This window comes from Camellia sinensis, chromosome 8 (assembly GCF_055761805.1).
Source record: "Camellia sinensis isolate YWXY chromosome 8, ASM5576180v1, whole genome shotgun sequence".
Taxonomy (NCBI): domain Eukaryota; kingdom Viridiplantae; phylum Streptophyta; class Magnoliopsida; order Ericales; family Theaceae; genus Camellia; species Camellia sinensis.
Window position 1 is genome coordinate 178,824,668 of NC_138968.1, and position 14,508 is coordinate 178,839,175.

The following is a 14,508-nucleotide window of genomic DNA, read 5'->3' on the forward strand; positions in this document are numbered from 1 at the left end:
ATTGTTTTGGCTTACCTATGAATGAGGTAGAGCCTTGTATTTATAATGAAACAATATTACAAAATGGAAACGAACAAAATAGGAAACGAAAATTAAAAAAAAAAGTATTGAATCTGTGATTAACACAATCACAGATTCTATACACACTACCATAATTACAATATCACTATTTCCTAATTCCAACAACTGATAGGTAGGCTAGTGATTTAGCTTCCTTGTTGCCTCGCATTGATCATGTGTCGTTGGATCTTTCCTCGGGTGACAAATTGGTTTGGCTCTTGCATTGTTTTGGTGTATTTTCTTGCAAATCCTTCTTCAAAAAAATCATTGAGAAGTCAAGGGTGTGTTTGATATGTGTTTTAAAACATGTTTTTGGAAATTTGGTTACAAATTTTCTCAAAAAAATTCTAAAATTACTTCTCTCTATATTACACATCAATCAATCAATCACTTTTTCTCTCCTCTCTCATTCTCAATCACTTTTTCTCTCACACACATCTACTCAATTACAACAAAATATCAAATCATTCCAAACTCTCAAACTCCAAAACTATTTTCAAAATATACAACTAAACAAATCAAAAAAAATTCCAAACTCTCCCCCCCAAAATTTTTTTTTGAAAATTTATCTCAAAATACAAACCAAACACACCCCAAATATTCCATTTTTTCCTCTTCACAAAAGAACCTAGAAGTCTTTTGCGCCTCTCAAAATGAAGTTTTTTATATGATTTTTGGTTCATGAAGCATTTTGACCAATGATGTCCTTCAAAAGAGGAGGGCTAATTGTTCTCTCTCTCCTCATTGGTGCATTATGTGTAAGGGAGCGGGGGAGAATCTGAATCATCTTTTTTTGCGTTGTCCAGTAGCAAGAAGTTTGTGGCAACAGTTTTTTGCTTCGGGTGGTCTTGCTTGGGTGGCTCCCGAATCATGTAGTTCAATGCTATCTATTGATTTTCACTTCTTAGGACTTAACAAAAAAGCAAAGGTGTTGAGGCTTTGTGCAGTTTTTGCTCTATTCTAGGTCATATGGTTGGAAAGGAATGCGAGCATCTTTGACAACAAAAGTATTGATGTTTTTTCAATGTGGGAAAAAATTAGATTTCCGGCATCTTTTTGGGTTTCAGTTGCTCCGCCGTTTAGGGGAATTCTATTTTTTTTTTTCCCTTAGCGATTGGAAGGCTATATGCGAGTTGTAGTTTTTTTGTTTTTGCTTTTGAGGACTGCTTGTCCTCCTTGGTATTTCTCTTTCTCCTTTTTAATATAATTCTTCTTTGTGGCTGATCAAAAAAATATATGTATGTATTGTCAAAAGCAAAACATGCATGCATTTCAAACATGACCAGTAACATACAGGGATAAATGAAGAATTTATCAATAATTTTCTTGTCTATCTATCATAAATACCATGGAAATAATACTTAGCACAATGACTAACATTATTTTCCTTTCACAGTGACATTCAGTAAATGTTAAATTGAATTGTTAAATATTAAATAATAAAAAAAAGGGCAAAATCCACTTTATCCCCTTATCATTTGGCCTTGCAGCACTTTACCCCCCATTATTTAAAAACAGCCAAATGCACTTAATGTTGTTTTGACAGTTTGCACTTTCCCTCCCTACTGTTAAAACTTCCATCCATAACTAGTGTCTTATGGCAATTAGATAGATGCATTTAAGACTGTCTGAATAATGGGATGGGAAGCAAATTCTTTCCATTAATTGCTTGTGTGTATACTTGTACATATATGTATGTGTCATATATAACAATTTAGTATTATATTAAATTAGAAACTAGGTTAGAGAATTAAGCATAATTGGTTAATACGCAGTCAAATTAAAATTAATTGTAGGGTAAATTACACTGACCTCCCTAAGGGTGATTTAAAAATTAAGTTAAGTCCTTGAGGTTTGGAGAAATGATTGAAATATAATGTTATCTCTTTTACATGAAAATGTATACTTTACGTTGTTTATTTTTGTGTTTTCACACCATCCCCATTAGTTTCAGTCCATTTAACCTTACTAAAAGGGAGATCAATGCAATTATGTCAAAATTTTGGGGCTTACTGTGTTTTCTCTAAACCTCAGGGGAGGGTGGTGTAATTTACCCTTAATTGTACAACATAAAAGAGAAGGAGAAGACAATAGAAAGAAAGAGAAAAAGACAGGCTATTAAGGTCATTTTACATTTACTGTTAACAGAGTTAGCATTGCCTTCAGTCCAAATCATATGAGGCGAATTTGGCTAATTTTAAATGACAAGGGAGTAAAGTGTTCCAAAGCCAAAATCACACGGGTAAAATGGACTTGGAATTAAAGATTGTTCATGATGTCGAGCACTTATCATGTATATGACACGGTTCATTTAAATGAACTACAAAAGATTGAACTAACCAATCACATTCCAAGGAATTCACATATATAAGCTACCCCAATAGTTTGTATCTTAGAATGTGGCGTTTCCTTACCTTTCCTGTTTCCAACTCTGAGTTATACCACACGAATTTTTCTGATAGATAAGATTTAGCTCATAATTTTTTTGATAAATAAAGATTACACTCTATTCAAAACTAAGACAAATAATTTAGCTCATAAATTTTACACAAATGTCAATGTGTAGTGGTTAAAAAATTTCTTGTCCTAAGGAATACTGGATACGTAAGTTGTCCATCTTCACTACAGATGTGACTGTGTGTGGCAGCTTCATCCAAATTCACTAATCACCTTTTTCTTCTTTACTGGACCAAGTCTGTGAAAACCAGGAAAGTTGCCAGAAAAAATATACAAGAGCCAATTATGGTTACTATGAAATTCTAACTTCCATCTTGGAATTATTGAAATGTGCTGTTCTTCCTTTTTTTCTCCTCGAATATTTGTGTGCACATCCATGGTGCAAGATAAGTTAAGAAATTAAAGAATCAACAAATGGTATGAACAAAATACCAAAATACACCAATCCCATGTGCAACCTCTCAAGAAATTGATACATTAATTCTATGAATAAAAAGTACAACATATATAAAATACCTCAAGTAGCATGTGAAGAACTAGAAAGGAAAAAAAATCCCAACAAATTGAGATAGCCAACAACTATTGGAAGCCCTTCCCATTACTTCAAAAAAGAGAAGAAAAAAAAATGCTTACCACTTATTGCTAGTAATTTTGTACTAATAAGCTTGATTGCTTCAAATCGCTTATATAAGCACATTAATTGTTCAGGCAATGATAATAAGAACAGAACAAAATATAGCAGCACTCTCAACCCATGCCATGATAATTTATATATGTGCACATACATGTATGTATTTATAGATATATACCTTCACATTTGTGTGGCCGGTGAATGAGTGAAGAGGACTGTCAAGAACCCGGGATGAGGCCATTGACAAATCCCAAAGCTTCAGTGTGTTGTCTGTCGATGCAGAAACAAGATTTGTTGAATCTATGAACTTCACGTAGCTCACAGTTTTGTTGTGTCCAATCATTGTACACAGTGGCATTTTTGTGTTACGGAGATCATAGTAATAAATTCTATGATCTGCTGAACCAAATGCAAGGTAACGACTAGAATCAACAGGAAACTGAACACAGCAGACATTGGCCTTCGTTTTGATGGTACCAACACTTACTCCCTGCAGTAGCAACCCATGTAAGAGAAACAACTAATTATACATCCAGAATAAAATCTACACAGCAATGGTAATTAGATGACTGCAGTACGTTTAGTTTCAAAGCTGACATCCACCAAGTGCAAAAATAGAATTGCCTGATTGATATTCCAGAGCTTAACAGAACCGTCATCACTCCCGCTGGCCAACATTGTTGGATCTGCTAATGAGAAGTCGACAGACCACACGCGCCTTTCATGCTCTCTCATTTCCATAAAAACTTGACTTCTTGTAACATCCCATACCTGAAGATATGTTAGATAAACCACTTATTGTCATTACAAAATACAGAAAGCTTATAAGTAAATGAGATGAAAGGCTTGACCTACCTGCACCACACCTTCAAAGTTACTAGAAGCAATCTGGCTTTTGATATAACTATTCCAACATATACTGCTCAGCTTTGACCTACTGACCAATTCAACTACAGGATAATGGATATCACGATCTTCATTCAAAATTGTGCCATATTCAAATATTTTGATCTTCTTATTCACGCCAGCAGTCGCAAAAAATTCGCCATCGCGATCGAAACTCAGAGAACATACTAGATTGGAGGTATTTAAAAGATCCCCTTGCTTCAAATCTGCTTTAACTTTTAATTTACTGAAAGACAGATACTTGCACAACCCCTCGAGGAATGAATTTATCCATCCACTTTGTCTAGCTTCACTAAACTGGTCATTCAAGGGCAAATTATTGACAGAACTTCTTTCAGTAACAACAATGGACCCTCTACCATCACTGCTTACTGGAGACTGTCGAGTTAACGATTTCCCTGTTGGCTTTACAGGCCTTTGTCTTGTCAAAAAATAAGCTGACTCCAGTTTCTTGAAGTTCTTCATCAATCGAGAACTTTTTGAGAGAATACTTCCTTGATTCTCAGCTGGAGCTTCTGAATTCTGACCTTCATGTAGATGACCACCATATTCCGATGCATTATGACTCTGAAGCCCTTGTCTGTACCTCTTTCTAGACCCCGAGCAACTAGAATCTTCATTTTCAACAAATTCCATTGAAGGGGGACCAGAAGCGGAATCCTTGCCCAGTTCTGGACAAGAGCACCCTTTTCCCCAAAGAATTGACTGCTGCTTTGAAACTTCATCTATATCAGAAGATACAAGGGAAATTGTATCTTGCAACTTATCTGCAGCTTCCTGTTTTCTTTGTTGTATCAGCAAAAGGCATTCCAGCAACAACTCCTGCTCCTCTATTCCCTCCCGAAGCTCTATTGCTGCTTCACGTTCTTCTATATTCTCTCTTGGTTCATTCAGAAAGTTACTTTGTAACAACTCACTGATGTACATGGTAAGAGAAAATGAAAGAAAAACTATCATGTAAGGCCAAAAATCACAAAAGACAGAACATGCTAATTGAATGCAACTCTGAAAGTTAAACAGTGCAAGATCTATATCTTAGTTTTTATAGTGGCCTGGCATTTCAATCCACGGTTATCTTAAACTTGTATAAGTTTCCCTAAAAAAATAAAGCCCAATTAGTACACATTAATGTGTGTTTGGGAGGGAAAGGATTGGATACACACCTAACCTTTGGCATAGTAGACAAAGTAGTTGCCCCGAGACTTAAACCCATAACCTCAAGGTTATAGGCCAAGGTTTCCCTGCCCACTACAATTTATAAGTTCTCAATATAACTTTTGTTATTATTCACCAAACTAAAAATATGATTTTGAAGGATAGACATGCGTCAGTTACACATAATTTATATCCAGCCATGGTTGTTAGAATCGTACAATTCACAATTCGATTCATACGATTCGATACGAGTTTCAACAGAAACGATTCGAATCATGTTGTTGAATCAGAAATTGAGTGAATTGTACGATTCAATTTACGATTCATTGTGATTCACTGCGATTTAGTACTATTTTTTTTTTTTGTTTACATAATACATGAAACAACGTAATTTTTCACTAAACTATGAAGATATATAAAAGATGTTAAAACCTATCACCTACTTCACCCACTAAACCTAACCCACTACACCACTACCACCTCACCTACTCCACTAAATCCACTACACCACTACCACCTCCACTTCACCTACTCCACCTACCACCTCCACTTTACCTACTCCATCTACCACCTACTACCACCTACTCTTCTATATATAGGAATCATTGTAGCATTCAATAATTCAACAATTACAAACATCAATCAATAATACAATTCTCTTTTTCTCTTTATACATTAAATTTCTACATGGTATCAGAGCAAGGTTAAGCACTTAGTATTTTTCGCTTCACCGGCGGGCGGCAACCTCGCCTTGGCCGTCCGCCGGACCTCAACCTAATCTGCTAAAATTTTTCTACACATACCTTGAAATTTCCTTTCTGAGTGCACTACTGTTCAGTCGCCGGAGACCACCACCGCTTGCACGTCGATGTCCCTTTGCCAAAGCTCCGTCGCGACACCGGCCTTCCTTGCGTCTGGTTTCAATCCCCTGCTATTCCAAGCCACAAAATAGGGCACGACTTTTGAGGGCTCGATATCTATATCCATGTATATCTTTTGGGCAGTCTATATACACACTCATACAGTGTCTTCTACACCGGTAACATGGTACAAGGGCCCAACCCTTCTTGATGCCCTCGACATGATTACAGAGCCCAAGAAGCCATCAGACAAGCCTCTTCGTCTCCCACTTCAGGATGTCTACAAGATTGGCGGTATTGGTAATTTGGCCCACTTTTTTGATCAACACCAGCATATAGTTTCAAAGAGATAACTATATTATATAATTTTTTCTATTTTAAAATATTTTTCCACCATCCAAACCTTTTTTTTATCTTATATATATAAAAAATTGGATGGAACTCACGTGGGTGCTACTTTTTCTTTTTCTTCTTTCCACAGCCCAACTTTTCCTTGAACCTCAATTTTTTATTATTAAAAATAAAAAAATAAAAAAAAATTCATTCCATCTAATTTTTCTGCTCAGTCTTGTACCTTCAAGCCATTCGGATTTGCACAATACACTCATTTTATTTCTATCGGGATTTCGCCCTGATCACAATTTTACACCCAAAAAAAAAAAAAAACAACAACAAACCCAAACAACCACATCCACAGGCGGGATTTTTCTTCTCTACTCTGCCGCCGGTCTCTTCTTCTTGCCTCCGTCCTGAGCGGCCCTTGCCGGTGCTGCCTCCGTGTTTTCCACGCCGCCCAGCATGTTCATTCCCCCATACTCCTCCACTGCAGCATATGGCGGACCTCCAAATCGGAACATCACGGTGGCCTTCCGCTTCAGCTCCTTGTTTTCTGTCTTTAGCACACTTATCTCTGCTCGCGCATCCTTATACATGCGTTGGAGCAGAGCCAGCTGGGAGTTTAACTGTTGCACCTCATTTGTCCTGCTCTGCAGCCGGTGCGACAAGTTTGTGACCGCAGTCATGGTTTCCACACATGACTTCAGAGTATACTGATTGGCCTCAATATCAGTTTGCACCGCCATTTTTTGCTCCATCGACCGCATCGGAAAGTTCAACGGAGCAAACACAGAGGTGTTTGGTTGAGGTTCACTGGCCACCGCACCTGTTATCTCTCCTGTTGACTCGTTGAGGTCGGGAAAGAGAGTGAGCAGACCACGGGAAGATGAGGCCATGTTCTGGGTAGCTGAACGGGAAGAAGAGGCCATGTTTTTTGGGTTGCTGAGTGTTTCCGAGAAGGGTTGGATACAGAGTATTTACAGATTGTTTCAGAATGACAAGTTCAGAGGTTTCAGTCTGGTTTGGTTTCCTCCGCCTCCGCATTGGTTTATATTGACACTGACGACGCGGCCGACACGCCGCTCTGTCGCTCACGTGCCTCGCCGCGTCTCCGGCTCACCTTTTGATGGCTCGACGCTTTCTGTCGGGCACGACTTTTGATGAAGTGGGCGCGCCTTTTGAGGGCGCAACTTTTGATGGCACGCCTTTTTATGGATTGGGCACGCATTTTGATGGCACGTTTTTTTATGGATTGGGCACGCCTTTTGATGGCACGCCTTTTTGAAAAATTGGGCACACCTTTTGAGGGTGCGACTTTTTAAGGGTCCGACAAGACTCTGTAAACTGTCCCGACATTGATTCCGGTTAGCTCCTTCAAGGGTCCGACAAGACTCTGTAAACTGTCCCGACATTGATTCCGGTTAGCTCCTTCAAGGGTCTGACAAGACTCTGTAAACTGTCCCGACATTGATTCCGGTTAGCTCCTTCATGGGTCCGACAAGACTCTGTAAACTGTCCCGACATTGATTTCGGTTAGTTTCTACAAGGGTCCAGCAAGACTCCGTAAACTGTCACAACAACTATCACAACATTGTCTGCTACAACGGTCCGACATGACCCCATAAACTGTCTTCTACATCGGTCTGACACAACCATCCAGTGTCCTCTACAACGTTATGACACCACCATACAGTGTCTTCACTATCGGTCTGACACGACCATACCGTGTCTCCTATCCTTTTTTTTTTTATGTATTCGTCTATTTTCTTGTTTTGTTACTCTCTCCAAACTCAAGTTGGTTAGTTCCTATCCCCCTTGAGTTTGCGGGGGGCTGTTAAAACCTATCACCTACTTCACCCACTAAACCTAACCCACTACACCACTACCACCTCACCTACTCCACTAAACCCACTACACCACTACCACCTCCACTTCACCTACTCCACCTACCACCTCCACTTTACCTACTCCATCTACCACCTACTACCACCTACTCTTCTATATATAGGAATCATTGTAGCATTCAATAATTCAACAATTACAAACATCAATCAATAATACAATTCTCTTTTTCTCTTTATACATTAAATTTCTACAAAAGAGATTAATTATTTATATTGATATATGTGTTTTATATGCATATACATATATAATTTAGTGATATTGATAATTTACTTTATTTTAAATATTGTATGTATTTTTATATGTATATAAATATGCACTATGCCAAAGATTAGATGTGTACTCAATCTTTTCCTTCCCAAACACACATTAATGTGTACTATTTGGGCCTTTTTTTTATTATTTATATATAAATATATATTGTGTTAAATTTGATGTATAGAGAAATGGAGAGAATGAATTATGTATTATTGATTGATTGTATATTGATATCTATTGTTAAAATTTACCATCACCTACCACCAATTTACCATCACCTACTCCTCACCTACTCCTCACCTACTACACTCACCCTCTCCTATATAATGAGCCACTCACCATTTGTAATTTATACAACATCAATACATCAATCAATAATACATCTATCATTTTTTAACATGGTATTAGAGCAAGGTTGAGAAGCTAGTAATTCTGCTTCACCGGCAGGCGGCAGCCTCGCCTTGGCCGCCCGCCGGACCTTTACACATATCTTCATTCCGGACCTCTCCCAAAAGTCTTGTTGATCTCCTCTACCCAGTTCCCCAAAGTCTTGTTGATCTCCGTTTGTGCAGTGAATTCACACAGCAGCTTGGAGCCGTTGGACATGGGGGTTCAGATCCCATACTACTTCAGGTGTCCGATCTCGCTCGAGCTCATACGCGACCCTGTAACCGTGAGCACCGGTCAGACCTACGACCGAACCAGTATCGAGTCCTGAGTCGCCACCGGCAATACCACGTGTCCGGTCACCCAAGCCCCGCTTACCGACTTCACTCTGATTCCGAACCACACCCTTCGAAGACTCCGAAGCAACCCGCCGATCCAGCCATGGTTCGGACTCTCCTGAGTCAAGCCTCGTCGGTGTCGATTCCGAAGCATTCGCGGCTATCGGCGCTTCGACGGCTCAGAGGACTCGCTCGTGACTCGGAGAAGAATCGGTCCGTGATCTCTGCGCACAACGCGCGTGAAGTCCTCCTAGCTATCGTCTTCTCGAATACAGATTCCGACTCGTGCGAGTTGAATCACGAGGCGCTCGCGGTTCTCGCGATGTTTCCGCTTTCTGAATCGGAGTGCGCGTTCGTGTCTTCTGATCCGGAGCGAATCACATACCTCGTGTCTCTTCTCTTCCATTCCTCGATTGAAGTCCGCGTTAACTCAGCTGCACTCATCGAGATCGTCCTCGCCGGAACGAGATCGCCGGAAATCCGAGCTCAAATCAGCAATGGCGATGAAATTTTCGAAGGAATTGTCGGAATCCTCAACTGTCCTCTAGCATATCCTCGAGCACTGAAAGTCGGAATCAAAGCGTTGTTCGCTTTATGCCTTGGAAGAATGCTGAAGAATAATAAGCAACGGTGATGAATTGAAATCCTTAATGGATTCTGATCAGTACACCAAACACAACACCACACAACTTCCAATACTATTATAAAATATTATCCCAAAACATCCACCAGCCCCGTTTAATCATATCCACCACTATTTTTTGTTATCACCTATCTTTATATTATTATGATTATTATTATTCTTTAAAAAAAAAAAAAAAAAAAAAAAAAAACAATTCCAAACACCATTGCTGTTTTTCACAAATCCGTGTGATATAGCTTTGCACACCAAACCATATTTTATTCATCTCAGGGATCAACCCCGATCACAATTTTACACAAAAAAAAAAAAAAAAAAAAAAACAAACAAACAAACAAACAAACACCCAAAGATTTGTTTTCTTTTCTGCAGGCGGCCACCCACCGACCTCACTTCTTCGCCTATTCTCCCGGTCTCTTCTTTTTGCCTCCGTCCTGGACAGCCCTTGCCGGTGCTGCCTCCGTGTTTCCCAAACCACCAAGCAAGTTTCCTCCTCCCTGCTCCTCCACTACAACATATGGTGGACCTCCAAATCGGAACATCACGGTGGCCTTCCGCTTCAGCTCCTTGTTTTCTGTCTTTAGCACACTTATCTCTGCTCGCGCATCCTTATACATGCGTTGGAGCAGAGCCAGCTGGGAGTTTAACTGTTGCACCTCATTTGTCCTACTCTGCAGCCGGTGCGACAAGTTTGTGACCGTAGTCATGGTTTCCACACATGACTTCAGAGTATACTGATTGGCCTCAATATCAGTTTGCACCGCCATTTTTTGCTCCACCGACCGCATTGGAAAGTTCAACGGAGCAAAACCAGCGGTGTTTGGTTGAGGTTCACTGGCCACCGCACCAGTTATTTCTCTTGTGGACTCGTTCAGTTCTGGAAAGAGCGTGAGCAGACCACGGGACGAGGAGGCCATGTTCTGGGTAGCTGGACGGGAAGAAGAGGCCATGTTGCTGAGTGTTTCAGAGACGGGTTGGTTACAGAGTATTACAGCGTTTCTCTCTCAGCAAAGGAAGAGTTTTTTCAGAGGATTTTCAGAAGTTTTTGTCTGCCTCAGCCTCAGCATCAACCTTGGTTAAATAGCCAAGGCAGCCACGCGCATCATGCGCCGCTCGGCGCTCGACGCCAACCTTGACACACCTTTTGATGGCACGCCTTTTGATGGCACGCCTTTTGATGAATTGGGCACGCCTTTTGATAGATTGGGCACACCTTTTGAGGGTGCGACTTTTTAAGGGTCCGACAAGACTCTGTAAACTGTCCCGACATTGATTCCGGTTAGTTTCTACAAGGGTCCAGCAAGACTCCGTAAACTGTCACAACAACTGTCCCAACACCTTTTGAGGGTGTGACTTTTTAGGGGTCCGACAAGACTCTGTAAACTGTCTCGACATTGATTCCGGTTAGTTTCTACAAGGGTCCAGCAAGACTCCGTAAACTGTCACAACAACTGTCACAACAACTGTCACCACATTGTCTGCTACAACGGTCCGACACGACCCCATAAACTGTCTTCTACAATGGTCTGACACGACCATACAGTGTCTCATATCCTCTTTTATTTTTATGTATTTTCTTGTTTTGTTACTCTCTCCAAACTCAAGTTGGTTAGTTTCTATCCTCCTTGAGTTTGCGGGGGGCTGTTAAAATTTACCATCACCTACCACCAATTTACCATCACCTACTCCTCACCTACTACACTCACCCTCTCCTATATAATGAGCCACTCACCATTTGTAATTTATACAACATCAATACATCAATCAATAATACATCTATCATTTTTTAACATCTATTACAATGATTCATGATTCCTATATATAGAAAAAGGTGAGTGTGTAGTAGGTGAGGAGTAGGTGAGGAGTAGGTGAAGTAGGTGAGTGTGTAGTAAGTGGTAGTGGTAGTTGTGTAGTAGGTGGATTTTAATAGTCCCCCGCAAACTCAAGGGGGATAGGAACTAACCAACTTGAGTTTGGAGAGAGTAACAAAACAAGAAAATACATAAAAATAAAAGAGGATAAGAGACACTGTATGATCGTGTCAGACCATTGGTGAAGACACTGGATGGTGGTGTCATAACGTTGTAGAGGACACTGTATGGGGGTGTCATAACCATGTAGAGGACACTGTATGGTGGTGTCATAACGGTGTAGAGGACACTGGATGGCGGTGTCAGAACGATGTAGAAGACAGTTTATGGGGTCATGTCGGACCGTTGTAGCAGACAATGTTGTGACAGTTGTTGTGACAGTTTACAGAGTCTTGCGGGACCCTTGTAGAAACTAACCGAAATCAATGTCGGGGCAGTTTACAGAGTCTTGTCGGACCCATGAAGGAGCTAACCGGAATCAATGTTGGGACAGTTTACAGAGTCTTGTCGGACCCATGAAGGAGCTAACCGGAATCAATGTCGGGACAGTTTACAGAGTCTTGTCGGACCCTTAAAAAGTCGCACCCTTAAAAGGTGTGCCCAATCTTTCAAAAGGCGTGCCATCAAAAGGCGTGCCCAATCCATAAAAAGGCGTGCCAGATATGATGGCGAGGCATGTGAGTGCCTTGGCTGGCGCGCCCGTTTGTCGTCTGGCGTCAAGTGGCGCGCGATGCGCAGATCGGCCCTGGCTATTTAAACCAAGGATGAGGCGGAGGCTGTGCAAACCAGTCTGAAACCTCTGAACTCTCGGAGAGCTTGTCTCTAAGAGCTGCAAATCTTGAAACACTTGGTAACCAACCCTGTCTGACAATACCAATCGGTAATCGCTGCTTCTCTGAAACACTTAGCAACCTAAAAACATGGCCTCGTCTTCCCGTTCAGCTACCCAGAATATGGCCTCTTCATCCCGTGGTCTGCTCACTCTCTTTTCCGACCTCAACGAGTCAACAAGAGAGATAACTGGTGCGGTGGCCAGTGAACCTCAACCAAGCGCCTCTGGTTTTGCTCCGTTGAACTTTCCGATGCGGTCGGTGGAGCAAAAAATGGCGGTGCAGTCGGATGTGGAGGCCAATCAGTATACATTGAAGTCATGTGTGGAAACCATGACTGCGGTTACAAATTTGTCGAACCGGCTGCAGAGTAGGACAAATGAGGTGCAGCAGTTAAACGCCCAACTGGCTCTGCTCCAACGCATGTATAAGGATGCGTGAGCAGAGATAAGTGTACTAAAGGCGGAAAACAAGGAGCTGAAGCGGAAGGCCACCGTGATGTTCCGATTTGGAGGGCCGCCATATGCTGCAGTGGAGGAGCAGGGAGGAGGCAACTTGCTTGGTGATCTAGGAAGCACGGAGGCAACACCGGCAAGGGCCGCTCAGGACGGAGGCAAGAAGAAAAGACCAGCGGCAGAGTAGAGAAGAAAAATCCCACCTGTGAATGTGGGTGTTGGTGTGTATGTTGTTTTCTTTTGTTGTTGTTGTTGTTTTTTTTTTTTTTTTTTTTTTTTTTTTTTTTTATGTGGAAACATGGTGATCGGGGTGAGCCCCGACATGAATAAAATGAGTTTGGTGTGCAGATCTCCCTGCGTCTTTTTTTTTTTTTTTTTTTTTTTTTTTTTTTGACGGAAGATAGGGTGATGCTCACGAGTTGTATAATAAGGAAAATTGATGGAAAAAGAAAGATAAAAAAATAAAATAAAATAAAATAAAATAAAATAAAAGTAGGAGTAGTGGAAATATATTATAATAAATATATATATATATATATATTTAAATAAAAGAAAAGAAGGAAAGAACGTGGGTGCAAAAGTGTGAAAGAATGTGGGTGAACATGGTTTTGGTTTTATGATGCATTATTTTAATATATATATATATATATATATTTAAAAAAAAGAAATGTGAGATTGAAAGGGACCAGAGAGAGTGGGTGTAAAGTGAGAGAGAGAGAGGAGAGACATGTGCAAAGCAAGTTGTGTGTCGGTTTCTTTTCAAAGAAGATGGAGTAAAATAATAAAAAAAGAAAAAGAAAGTTAAGTGGGTTTTCAAAAGATGGAGTAAAATAATAAAAAAAAAGAAAAGTTTGTGCAGAACCATCAAGTTCCTGATTTAAGAAGTCTTCAAGGCGTGAGCGACTTTGTCACCAAGGCTGGTTATGGATCAGAAAGCGAAGCAGATGAGGAAGCGGCAACTGTAAGTCTAGCAAGTGATCTTGGTAGGGTTAACCGAGCTTCTACAAAAAGTGCTGTCAAGCTTCAAGAGATTGGACCTAGGTTGACTCTTCACCTCATCAAAATTGAGGAAGGATTGTGTTCTGATGGAGTCATATTCAGTGAATACGAAAATCATGGTGTAAAGAAAACGCGGCAAGAGGAAGTGCAGGACATGGGTGTTAGAAAGCTTGAAAGAAGACAAGAGGTATTGTAAACAAGAGTAGAGACAAGTTGGTCCAGTTCGCCACTGTGGAGGCTTCTCCGACGCGCAGTGCGTGCATCCACGAGCCACCTCCGCCTGAGAACTTTCCGATGAAGACGAACTCGATGAGCTCTCTCTTTGCTTAGTAAACGCCTTTGATTCTGCGATCATCGGAGTTTCAGATTCAGGCGAGGAAGGCCATCGTTTGTTGATTGAAGAGGCTCTGGATCGTTTGCTTA

General features: G+C 40.7%; 1 protein-coding gene and 1 pseudogene across 21 annotated transcripts in view; one reads left to right on the forward strand and one right to left on the reverse strand.

Annotated features, from left to right (window-relative positions):
- The window catches only part of LOC114316535 (protein SPA1-RELATED 3), a 33,849-nt gene that overhangs the window by 12,027 nt on the left and 7,314 nt on the right, over positions 1-14,508 (reverse strand). For 9 of the 21 annotated variants that reach the window (XM_082884235.1, XM_082884236.1, XM_082884238.1 and 6 more), the window contains 3 exons: positions 4,004-4,970; positions 3,773-3,919; positions 3,327-3,638 (listed from right to left, as the gene is read on the reverse strand). In XM_082884235.1, coding sequence (XP_082740361.1) covers positions 3,327-3,638; positions 3,773-3,919; positions 4,004-4,970 — 1,426 coding nt within the window. Of the gene's footprint in view, positions 1-3,326; positions 3,639-3,726; positions 3,920-4,003; positions 4,971-5,217; positions 5,296-14,508 lie in introns of all 21 variants that reach the window. The other 12 variants (XM_082884234.1, XM_082884225.1, XM_082884228.1 and 9 more) reach the window with 3 other exon arrangements.
- Positions 8,643-10,041, forward strand: LOC145797454 (U-box domain-containing protein 26 pseudogene; annotated as a pseudogene).